Genomic DNA, 12,926 nt, shown 5'->3' on the forward strand with positions numbered 1-12,926 from the left:
TCCTCGACCCCTACCCCTCAGCATGGTAGATTATGAATAGAGCAGACACAGAGCGGTGTAAATAATTATGAAATTATTTGCGTAGACTTTTACGCTGAGGGCGGTATTGTAATGCTAACTCCAGGCAGAAACAAAGAATACAGAAGGCTGCAAACAGGCCTAGCTGTGCAATAGTGATGCACTAAAACTCCCACCAGACACTCAGTAAAATGCAAACGGTCAGAGGTAGCCCAACGAATGAGCATTTTTTTTTTTGGAAAAAGAATACAGGCTGTATAGTGTGTATATCACTTTCCTTCTCTAAGTGGCTATGTTGGCCGTACGCTGTGCATCAAATTCACTGCCGACATTGACCAGTTTAAGTAATTATGGAATTATTTGCTTACACTTTCACGTTGAGAGCGGTATTGTAATGCAAACTCCAGGCAGAAAAAAATTGTAAGGAAGGCTAGCTGTGCAATAGTGATGCACTACAACTCCCACCAGACACCCTGTAAAATGCAGACTGTCAGGGGTGGAGTTTTTTTTTTTTGAAAAAGAATACAGACTATATAGCGTGTATATGACTTTCCCTCTATCAGTGGCTGTGGCCGTACGCTGTGCGTTAAGTTCACTACAGACACAGACCGGTGTAAAAAAATTATGGAATTATTGGCGTACAGTTTGAGGCTGAGAGCGGTATTGTAACGCAAATTGCAGCCAGAAAAATATTATACGGAAGGCTGCAAAAAGGGCTGGCTGTGCAATAGTGATGCACTACAACACCCACCAGACAACCTGTAAAATGCAGACGGTCAGAGGTAGCCCTAAGAAGGACTGTTGGGGTTCTTGTAGACAGGATGCTACACTATCACTGTCCCTATCTCAGCACCTCTTTCCCTATACTCTGTATTACAGACTGCAGACTTGGAACACTATAGCTGTAATAGCCTGCACAGACTGAGATAAAAAAAAAATGTGCAAAACTGCTCCCAGCCAGCCACACAGTTATGCAAACTGTCAGATTTGTCCCTAAGAAGGACTGTTGGGGTTATTAAGGACAGGATCCTACACTAACACTATCCCTGAATAAGCAGCAGCACTTTCCCTATGCTCTCCCAGTGTGTGTCTGTGGCGGGACCACTTTAAGTACTCTGCGGTCACTTGATCTCGCCAGCCACTCACTGCAGGGGGTTGGGATAGGGCTGGAACGTCACAGGAGGAAGTGGTAATGCCTTCCCTGCATGTCTATTGGCTAAAAAATGGCGCTAAACATGCAGGGAAGGAAATGGAACTAACTTGAGTACCGCGTAGTGCTCGTCTCCAGTAACGAGCATCTCGAACACCCTAATGCTCGAACGAGCATCAAGCTCGGAAGAGTGTGCTCGCTCATCTCCAGTGTCTGCATTAATGTCTGGATTCACACAAAGACACAAAATCATCCAGCTAAGCACACAAAGAACTGGATGCAGACAGGATAGCAGTAGCTCAAATGCAGTCATGCAAGGAAATGCATAATAACACCAAGGAATCATGGAAAAGGTCTGGGGAGGTTAAATAAAAGGATGATTGCATATCACTACCAGCTGGGTAGAGGAACCAGACACAGTAACCCCTGGGGTGCTGGAAGAAACAAAAGCAGACTCAGGAGGCAGGACGATGCCTCCGTCTGCTAGACCTAACACCATCTATAAGGTGTGAGGAGACTTAAAGGGCCATTCATGCTCCTTTGGGAAGTATGCAAATAGAAAGATGGAACAATGCCTCTGCAGTGCCACCTATTGGAAGGCAGCATTCCTGCAAAATAATTTAGGACTTTTTAAACATACCTTGTAACAATAACTGGGAATGTTGAGCCAAAACCACTACTACCACCTCTATATGCCTTTTACTAGCCTAGTCAGAAACCTGCTGTGCACTAATGAGTGCCAATCACCCCAGAACAGCTGTCTGTCATTGCTACAAACCTTGTTTAACCCCTTAACGACAAATGACGTACCGGTACGTCATGGAGCGTCGGGGTATGTATGAAGAGAGGTTGCGTGGCAACCTCTCTTCATACAGTGCGGGCATCAGCTGTTTATAACAGCTGACACCCGCGGGCAATAGCCCCGCGCGGCCGCGCGGCCGATCGCGGCTATTAACCATTTAAATGCCGCTGTCAATTCTGAGATCGGGGGAGCCGTGCAGGTATCATGGCAGCCGGGGGCCTAATGAAAGGCCCCAGGGCTGCCTTAGCAGACTGCCTATCAAGCCGTCCCCGTGAGGTGGATTCATAGGCTGCCTGTCAAAAAGCAGTATGACGTAATGCTATAGCATTACGTCATACTGCAGGAGCGATCAAAGCATCGCATCTTAAAGTCCCCCGAGGGGACTTCAAAGTAAAGTAAAAAAAGAATCAATAAAGTTTTTTTTTAATTGAAAAAAAAAAAAAAGTTGTAAAAGTTTAAATCACCCCCCTTTTGCCAGATCTATTATTAAAAAATCTAAATAATAAATTAAAAATATGTATTTGGTATCGCCGCGTCCGTAAAAGTCCGATCTATCAAAGTAGCACATAATTTTTCCTGCACGGTGAACGTCGTCTGAAAAAAAAAAAAGAAGAATGCCAGAAATGCACTTTTTTAGTTACCCTGTCTCCCAGAAAAAACACAATAAAAACTGAACAAAAAGTCATATGTATTCCAAAATGGTACTAACGGAAACTACAGGACATCCCGCAAAAAATGAGACCTTGCTCAACTACGTCGACAGAAAAATAAAAAAGTTATCGCGTGCACAAAATGACGACAGAAAAAAATTGAAAAAAATTTTATGTCTTTTAAAAAAAAAGAGGAGTATAGTAAAAAAAAACCTATACAAGTTTGGCATCGTAGTAATCGTACCGACCCATAGAATAAAGTTATCATGTCGTTTTTGTTGCCATTTGTGCGCCGTAGAAGCAAGACGCACTAAAAGATGGCAAAATGTCGGGTTTTTTTTCATTTTACTCCACTTAGAATTTTTAAAAAGTTTTTCAGTACATTATATGGTACTTTAAATAGCACCATTGAAAAATACAGCTCGTCCCGCAAAAAACAAGCCCTCATACAGTGACGTGGATGGATAAATAAAGGAGTTATGATTTTTTTAAAGGGGGGAGGAAAAAACGAAAATGGAAAAAGAAAAATGGCCGCGTCATTAAGGGGTTAAAAAGTCTTACATTAACTTGCAGGAATGCTGCCTTCCAATAAATGGCATTGCAGAGGTATTGCTCCATCTTTCATTAAAAAGGTAAACTTCTACTATATCTGTGGGTTCAGCACCAGCTACTCTGCCTCACTCATCATGCTGAACAATGGTGGTTACATGGAGTCTGCCAGCAGGGGGCACTGCTGATCTTCATGAAACAACAAGGTCAGCAGGAAGTCCATGATGTTGCATACATCCAGCAGCCAGGGCCAATCAAAATCATTTATAAAAGCTCAAACACCTCAGCGACATGCAGTAGATGTGATAAGTTTATGGAATCTGGGAGGTCGCTCCTTTTTCTGGGAGTCTTAAAGACAGTCTGGATTGACAAGTAAAAATCGTCTTTACTTTCTCCTGTGACAATAATATGAAACCTTATAAATAAATTTACTAAACATTTATTTCCTGTGTTTTACATCTAGAAGTGTGGAGATCCATGTATATACAGTGATGATTGTGAGAGCCGGTGTTGCTTCAGGGATTCCCCTAAGGGCTCTGGGAAATGTGTCTCAAAATCAACACCTTATGTGAAATGCTACGGCCCGGTGTGTACCTGTAAGCCGCTGTTGTACTGGTTCCTCCTCCCCGCACTCAGTATAATTTCTCACTCACATGGACTTTAACCTGTCAGATCCACATCATTAATTTTCCAATATGACACTGCTTGAGGCAGGATTCCCACTATATGACCTACAGCTCGGATTGGCAGAGCATTCAACAGAATTTCAAAATAGTGCAGATTTAGCTGTAGATTTGGGTGGGAATCTGTGCCCAATTGGGCAGTGATATTTTGCCTTGTGAACGAGGCTTAAGGGCCCTCTGTCTGTCGCTTTACATTTTTTAAGCAAAATTTTTTCATTGCTTATAACATCTAGAACACGGAGCATCTTATAAGAACTATACATGGAGGGGTTACCATTTTATTTCTCTTAGAAGTATGAGGATAGCAAAATTGTACGTCCCCCAACACACAGGGCCCTGAGGGCGTTCTGCTTCTCCAAATTGAGAGCCGTGATGTGGAGACCTGGAAGTTTTCTTCCGATCATCTGTTCAACTTTTTAAATCGGCACCAAATGGCTTTTGTTGTAGATTTTGGTACATATTTGCAAAATTTGTCCTGCGTGTTGTCACTCCCCATGCAATATCTCGGTCTGTATGCACCAAGATAGCGTATGTGGCAATTTTACTTGCATTAACCCCTTAGTGACCACCCTATAGTGTTTTTACGTCCTGCAGGACGTGTATGAAGGGAGGTAGCGCCGCTATCTTCCTCCATACAGCGCAGGCGTCAGCTGTTTATTACAGCTGACACCCGCGGGCAACAGCCGCGCTCGGCCGTTCGGGCCGATCGCGACTATTAACTCTTTAAATGCCGCTGTCAGTTCTGACAGCGGCATTTAAATCCCCTGAACACTGTTTGGGGGTCCCGCACGGCCCCCCCGCAGTGAGATCGGGGGATCCATGCAGGTGTCATGGCAGCCTGGGGCCTAATGAATGGCCCCAGGGCTGCCTTAGCAGACTGCCTATCAAGCCATCCACACAGGTTGGCTTGAAAGACTGCCTGTAAAAAAGCAGTATGACGTAATGCTATAGCATTACGGCATACTGCAGGAGCGATCAAAGCATCGCATGTTAAGGTCCCCCAGGGGGACTTAAAAGTAAAGTAAAAAAAAAGATCAATAAAGTTTTTTAAATTGTAAAAAAAAAAAAAAAGTTATAAAAGTTTAAATCACCCCCCTTTTGCCATATCAATTACTAAAAAATCTAAATCATAAAATAAAAATATGTATTTGGTATCACCGCGTCCGTAAAAGTCCGATCTATCAAAGTTCTGCATTATTTTTCCTGCATGGTGAACGTCGTCCGAAAAAAAAAAAGAAAGAATACCAGAAATACACTTTTTTAGTCATCCTGTCTTCCAGAAAAAATGCAATAAAAAGCGATCAAAAAGTTGTATGTATTCCAAATTGATACTATCGGAAACAACAGGACATCCCGCAAAAATTGAGCCCTTGCACAACTACGTCGACAGAAAAATAAAAAAGTTATTGTGCGCACAAAATGACCGCAGAAAATAATTGAAAAAAATAAAATATCTTAAAAAAAAAATACAAGTACTACAGAAAAAAAAAAACTATATAAGTTTGGTATCGTAGTAATCATACTGACCCATAGAATAAAAATATCAGGTCGTTTTTGTTGCAGTTTGTGCGCTGTAGAAACAGGACACACCGAAAGATGGTGGAATTTCGTTTTTTTCCATTTCTCTTTGCTAAGAATTTTTAAAAAGTTTTTCAGTGCATTATATGGTACAATAAATAGTGACATTGAAAAATACAACTCGTCCCGCAAAAAACAAGCCCTCATACAGCGACGTCGATGGATAAATAAAGGAGCTACGATTTTTTAAAAGGGAGTAGGAAAAAACAAAAATGGAAAAAAAGCAAAAAAGCCTGGTCACTAAGGGGTTAAAAAAAAATCGCTGGTGAAAGTGGCACAATAAAAGTCAATAGTCTAGCGGCATTGAATTTCGCACCCGTGCAAAAGCCTCCATGACCTGCTCTTTTTTTAGGCTCATTTGCGCCCCAAAATCCCCATAGGAGTCTATGAGGGTGCACAAAAGTACACATATGGACCCATGAACATGTACAAAACACTGAGCATACTTGAACACGGACACCTTGTAAGGCTAATTAGCCTTTTTAAACAGGGTGTGATTCTCCCGCCCATGTGAAGGAGTGATGCTTGTGCAAATAAGCTTGGTATTTGAACTCATGCTGATCCTTCCAAATCGCATAATAGTTTGTTTTGCTATTTTAGATGCATGTGTAATTTTTTGCTATACTGAATATACCAAAGATCACATTGTGTCTAAATAAATAACAAAATAAATGTCAAAATGTATTTTAAAAATTACTTTAAAAATAAGCATTTATATTGTAGAAGTGAAGAATAGCAAAAAGACACATCCAGTATCAAAGTAATCATCACAGCCCATATAAACACCTCCACAAATTCCACTATACCAAGACCAACATCACCAATAATAACACTAGATAAGGCCTAAATAATCCAGTCACCCCATGATTACATATTACCACCACATAGTGATTAATGCCAACATACTGTCACTGAAAAAAAGACCACTGCAAAGATCAATATTATCAGTAACAATACTTTGAGGGTCAGATTATACCCCCATGCTGTGATCACATAATATTAGCATAGTGTTGCTGAAAAAATACTGCACAAAAACAATTATATCCCATTTAGTGACCATATAGTGGTATATATTATATCTACACAGGTATTTTACAGACCGTATATATGATTACAGTACTGTTCTGTCCAGTGATCACAGGAGATGAGCGAACGTACTCGTCCGAGCTTGATACTCGTTCAAGTATTAGCGTGTTCGAGATGCTCGTTACTCGAGACGAGTACCACGCGATGTTCGAGTTACTTTCACTTTCATCTCTGAGACGTTAGCGCCAATAGAAAGACAGGGAAGGCATTACAACTTCCCCCTGCAACGTTCAAGCCCTATACCACCCCCCTGCAGTGAGTGGCTGGCGAGATCAGGTGTCACCCGAGTATATAAATCGGCCCCTCCCGCGGCTCGCCACAGATGCATTCTGACATAGTTCAGGGACAGTGCTGCTGGTGCCGGAGCTGCTATAGGGAGAGCGTTAGGAGTTATTTTAGGCTTCAAGAACCCCAACGGTCCTTCTTAGGGCCACATCTAACCGTGTGCAGTAGTGTAAAGGCTGCTTTTTGCAGTGTTGCACTTTTTTTTTTTTTGTATATCGGCCGTGCAGAGCATTGCGTCCTGCAGTAATTTTACGTTGTCCAGGGCCAGTAGTGGTGAGGCAGGGACAGAAGACATATTTAGTGTATATAGGCAGTGGGCCTTTCCAAAAACATTTGGGAAAAAAAATCTATTTGGGCTGCCTGTGACCGTCCTCAGTGTACTGGGTCTCTGCTGGGGGTAGTTGTCCTAATTCATACGCAGCCAGCTACCTGTTACAGCAGGCTTGCGCAAAATTCTTTCCTGCCTCTGTGTTGCCTCTTACATCACCGCTGTATTCCTGTCCACAAGTGTACTGGGTCTCTGCTGGGGGCAGTTGTCCTAATTCATACGCAGCCAGCTAAGTGTTACAGCAGGCTTGCGCAAAATTCTTTCCTGCCTCTGTGTTGCCTCTTACATCACCGCTGTATTCCTGTCCACAAGTGTACTGGGTCTCTGCTGAGGGTAGTTGTCCTAATTCATACGCAGCCAGCTAAGTGTTACAGCAGGCCTGCGCAAAATTCTTTCCTGCCTCTGTGTTGCCTCTTACATCACCGCTGTATTCCTGTCCACAAGTGTACTGGGTCTCTGCTGGGGGTAGTTGTCCTAATTCATACGCAGCCAGCTAAGTGTTACAGCAGGCTTGCGCAAAATTCTTTTCTGCCTCTGTGTTGCCTCTTACATCACCGCTGTATTCCTGTCCACAAGTGTACTGGGTCTCTGCTGAGGGTAGTTGTCCTAATTCATACGCAGCCAGCTAAGTGTTACAGCAGGCCTGCGCAAAATTCTTTCCTGCCTCTGTGTTGCCTCTTACATCACCGCTGTATTCCTGTCCACAAGTGTACTGGGTCTCTGCTGGGGGTAGTTGTCCTAATTCATACGCAGCCAGCTAAGTGTTACAGCAGGCTTGCGCAAAATTCTTTTCTGCCTCTGTGTTGCCTCTTACATCACCGCTGTATTCCTGTCCACAAGTGTACTGGGTCTCTGCTGGGGGCAGTTGTCCTAATTCATACGCAGCCAGCTAAGTGTTACAGCAGGCTTGCGCAAAATTATTTCCTGCCTCTGTGTTGCCTCTTACATCACCGCTGTATTCCTGTCCACAAGTGTACTGGGTCTCTGCTGAGGGTAGTTGTCCTAATTCATACGCAGCCAGCTAAGTGTTACAGCAGGCCTGCGCAAAATTCTTTCCTGCCTCTGTGTTGCCTCTTACATCACCGCTGTATTCCTGTCCACAAGTGTACTGGGTCTCTGCTGGGGGTAGTTGTCCTAATTCATACTCAGCCAGCTAAGTGTTACAGCAGGCTTGCGCAAAATTCTTTCCTGCCTCTGTGTTGCCTCTTACATCACCGCTGTATTCCTGTCCACAAGTGTACTGGGTCTCTGCTGGGGGTAGTTGTCCTAATTCATACGCAGCCAGCTAAGTGTTACAGCAGGCTTGCGCAAAATTATTTTCTGCCTCTGTGTTGCCTCTTACATCACCACTGTATTCCTGTCCACAAGTGTACTGGGTCTCTGCTGGGGGCAGTTGTCCTAATTCATACGCAGCCAGCTAAGTGTTACAGCAGGCTTGCGCAAAATTCTTTCCTGCCTCTGTGTTGCCTCTTACATCACCGCTGTATTCCTGTCCACAAGTGTACTGGGTCTCTGCTGAGGGTAGTTGTCCTAATTCATACGCAGCCAGCTAAGTGTTACAGCAGGCTTGCGCAAAATTCTTTCCTGCCTCTGTGTTGCCTCTTAAATCACTGCTGTATTCCTGTCCACAAGTGTACTTGGTCTCTGCTGGGGGTAGTTGTCCTAATTCATACGCAGCCAGCTAAGTGTTACAGCAGGCTTGCGCAAAATTCTTTCCTGCCTCTGTGTTGCCTCTTACATCACCGCTGTATTCCTGTCCACAAGTGTACTGGGTCTCTGCTGAGGGTAGTTGTCCTAATTCATACGCAGCCAGCTAAGTGTTACAGCAGGCTTGCACAAAATTCTTTCCTGCCTCTGCGTTGCCTCTTACATCACCGCTGTATTCCTGTCCACAAGTGTACTGGGTCTCTGCTGGGGGTAGTTGTCCTAATTCATACGCAGCCAGCTAAGTGTTACAGCAGGCTTGCGCAAAATTCTTTCCTGCCTCTGTGTTGCCTCTTACATCACCGCTGTATTCCTGTCCACAAGTGTACTGGGTCTCTGCTGAGGGTAGTTGTCCTGATTCATACGCAGCCAGCTAAGTGTTACAGCAGGCTTGCGCAAAATTATTTCCTGCCTCTGTGTTGCCTCTTTCATCACTGCTGTATTCCTGTCCACAAGTGTACTGGGTCTCTGCTGGGGGTAGTTGTCCTAATTCATACGCAGCCAGCTAAGTGTTACAGCAGGCTTGCGCAAAAACCTTTCCTGCCTCTGTGTTGCCTCTTACATCACCGCTGTATTCCTGTCCACAAGTGTACTGGGTCTCTGCTGGGGGTAGTTGTCCTAATTCATACGCAGCCAGCTAAGTGTTACAGCAGGCTTGCGCAAAATTCTTTCCTGCCTCTGCGTTGCCTCTTACATCACCGCTGTATTCCCGTCCACAAGTGTACTGGGTCTCTGCTGGGGGTAGTTGTCCTAATTCATACGCAGCCAGCTAAGTGTTACAGCAGGCTTGCGCAAAATTCTTTTCTGCCTCTGTGTTGCCTTTTACATCACCGCTGTATTCCTGTCCACAAGTGTACTGGGTCTCTGCTGGGGGTAGTTGTCCTAATTCATACGCAGCCAGCTAAGTGTTACAGCAGGCTTGCGCAAAATTCTTTCCTGCCTCTGTGTTGCCTCTTTCATCACCGCTGTATTCCTGTCCACAAGTGTACTGGGTCTCTGCTGGGGGTAGTTGTCCTAATTCATACGCAGCCAGCTAAGTGTTACAGCAGGCTTGCACAAAATTCTTTCCTGCCTCTGCTGTGCGTTCCGTAAGCGAAGTCAGCCTCCAACCACAGGCCAATAAGCGGCACATTTAATTACAGCGTTCTGTTTCTGCACTACTGGTAATAAACCATGCTGAGGGGTAGGGGTAGGCCTAGAGGACGTGGACCCGGCCGAGGATGCGGAGGCCCAAGTCAGGGTGTGGGCACAGGCCGAGCTCCTGATCCAGGTGTATCGTAGCCGACTGCTGCGGGATTAGGAGAGAGGCACGTTTCTGGCGTTCCCACATTCATCTCACAATTAATGGGTCCACACGGTAGACCTTTATTAGAAAATGAGCAGTGTGAGCAGGTCCTGTCGTGGATGGCAGAAAGTGCATCCGGCAATCTATCGACCACCCAGAGTTCTGCGCCGTCCACTGCTGCAACTCTGAATCCTCTGGCTGCTGCTCCTCCTTCCTCCCAGCCTCCTCACTCCATTACAATGACACATTCTGAGGAGCAGGCAGACTCCCAGGAACTGTTCCCGGGCCCCTGCCCAGAATGGCCAGCAATGGTTCCTCTCCCACCGGAGGAGTTTGTCGTGACCGATGCCCAACCTTTGGAAAGTTCCCGGGGTCCGGGGGATGAGGCTGGGGACTTCCGGCAACTGTATCAAGAGCTTTCAGTGGGTGAGGAGGACGATGACGATGAGACACAGTTGTCTATCACTCAGGTAGTAGTAATTGGAGTAAGTCCGAGGGAGGAGCGCACAGAGGATTCGGAGGAAGAGCAGCAGGACGATGAGGTGACTGACCCCACCTGATTTGCTAAGCCAACTGAGGACAGGTCTTCAGAGGGGGAGGCAAGTGCAGCAGCAGGGCAGGTTGGAAGAGGCAGTGCGGTGGCGAGGGGTAGAGGCAGGGCCAGACCGAATAATCCACCAACTGTTTCCCAAAGGGCTCCCTCGCGCCATGCCACCCTGCAGAGGCCGAGGTGCTCAAAGGTCTGGCAGTTTTTCACTTAGAGTGCAGACGACCGACGAACAGTGCTGTGCAATCTTTGTCGCGCCAAGATCAGCCGGGGAGCCACCACCACCAGCAAGCGCAGACATATGATGGTCAAGCACCCCACAAGGTGGGACGAAGGCCGTTCACCGCCTCCGGTTTGCACCGCTGCCTCTCCCCCTGTGCCCCAACCTGCCACTGAGATCCAACCCCCCTCTCAGGACACAGGCACTACCGTCTCCTGGCCTGCACCCACACCCTCACCTCCGCTGTCCTCGGCCCCATCCACCAATGTCTCTCAGCGCACCGTCCAGCCGTCGCTAGCGCAAGTATTGGAGCGCAAGCGCAAGTACGCCGCCACGCACCCGCACGCTCAAGCGTTAAACGTGCACATAGCCAAATTTATCAGCCTGGAGATGCTGCCGTATAGGGTTGTGGAAACGGAGGCTGTCAAAGGTATGATGGCGGCGGCGGCGGCCCCGCGCTACTCAGTTCGCAGTCGCCACTACTTTTCCCGATGTGCCGTCCCAGCCCTGCACGACCACGTCTCCCGCAACATTGTACGCGCCCTCACCAACGCAGTTACTGCCAAGGTCCACTTAACAACGGACACGTGGACAAGCACAGGTGGGCAGGGCCACTATATCTCCCTGACGGCACATTGGGTGAATTTAGTGGAGGCTGGGACAGAGTCAGAGCCTGGGACCGCTCACGTCATACCCAACTCCAGAATTGCGGGCCCCAGCTCGGTGGTGGTATCAGCGGCGGTGTATGCTTCCTCCACTAAACCACCCTCCTCCTCCTCCTCCTACGCAACCTCTGTCTCGCAATCAAGATGTGTCAGCAGCAGCACGTCGCCAGCAGTCGGTGTCGCGCGGCGTGGCAGCACAGCGGTGGGGCAAGCGTCAGCAGGCCGTGCTGAAACTACTCAGCTTAGGAGAGAAGAGGCACATGGCCCATGAACTGCTGCAGGGTCTGACAGAGCAGACCGACCGCTGGGTTGCGCCGCTGAGCCTCCAACCGGGCATGGTCGTGTGTGACAACGGCCGTAACCTGGTGGCGGCTCTGCAGCTCGGCAGCCTCACGCACGTGCCATGCCTGGACCACGTCTTTAATTTGGTGGTTCAGCGCTTTCTGAAAAGCTACCCACGCTTGTCAGACCTGCTCGGAAAGGTGCGCCGGCTCTGCGCACATTTCCGCAAGTCCCACACGGACGCTGCCACCCTGCAACATCGGTTTCATCTGCCAGTGCACCGACTGCTGTGCGACGTGCCCACACTGTGGAACTCTACGCTCCACATGTTGGCCAGGCTCTATGAGCAGCGTAGAGCTATAGTGGAATACCAACTCCAACATGGGCGGCGCAGTGGGAGTCAGCCTCCTCAATTCTTTTCAGAAGAGTGGGCCTGGTTGGCAGACATCTGCCATGTCCTTGGAAATTTGAGGAGTCTACCCAGATGATGAGCTGGGATGCTGCAATCATTAGCGTCACCATTCCTGTGCTATGCCTCTTGAGAAGTTCCCTGCAAAGCATAAAGGCAGACGCTTTGCGCTCGGAAACAGAGGCGGGGGAAGACAGTATGTCGCTGGATAGTCAGAGCACCCTCCTGTCTATATCTCAGCGCGTTGAGGAGGAGGAGGAGGAGCATGAGGAGGATGAGGAGGAGGGGGAAGAGACAGCTTGGCCCACGGCTGAGGATACCCATGCTGCTTGCCTGTCATCCTTTGAGGAGGAGGAGGATCCTGAAAGTGATCTTCCTAGTGAGGACAGCCATGTGTTGCATACAGGTACCCTGGCACACATGGCTGACTTCATGTTAGGATGCCTTTCTCGTGACCCTCGCGTTACACGCATTCTGGCCACTACAGATTACTGGGTGTACACACTGCTCGACCCACGGTATAAGGAGAACCTTTACACTCTCATACCCGAAGAGGAAAGGGGTTCGAGAGTGATGCTATACCACAGGACCCTGGCGGACAAACTGATGGTAAAATTCCCATCCGACAGCACTAGTGGCAGAAGCCGCAGTTCCGAGGGCCAGGTAGCAGGGGAGGCGCAGAGAT

At 47.3% G+C, this 12,926-nt stretch overlaps 1 protein-coding gene across 5 annotated transcripts in view; it reads left to right on the top strand.

Moving 5' to 3' along the window:
- Window positions 1–12,926, top strand: part of LOC136614744 (keratin-associated protein 4-6-like) — a 426,222-nt gene that overhangs the window by 109,478 nt on the left and 303,818 nt on the right. Inside the window, exon 2 of one of the 5 annotated variants that reach the window (XM_066594137.1) lies at window positions 3,633–3,755. The exons of the other annotated variants lie outside the window; for them this stretch is intronic. Within the exon in view, the coding sequence (XP_066450234.1) occupies window positions 3,633–3,755 (123 nt within the window). The remainder of the gene's footprint in view (window positions 1–3,632; window positions 3,756–12,926) is intronic. 5 annotated transcript variants of the gene reach the window in all.

Source organism: Eleutherodactylus coqui, chromosome 1, assembly GCF_035609145.1.
Source record: "Eleutherodactylus coqui strain aEleCoq1 chromosome 1, aEleCoq1.hap1, whole genome shotgun sequence".
Classification (NCBI taxonomy): domain Eukaryota; kingdom Metazoa; phylum Chordata; class Amphibia; order Anura; family Eleutherodactylidae; genus Eleutherodactylus; species Eleutherodactylus coqui.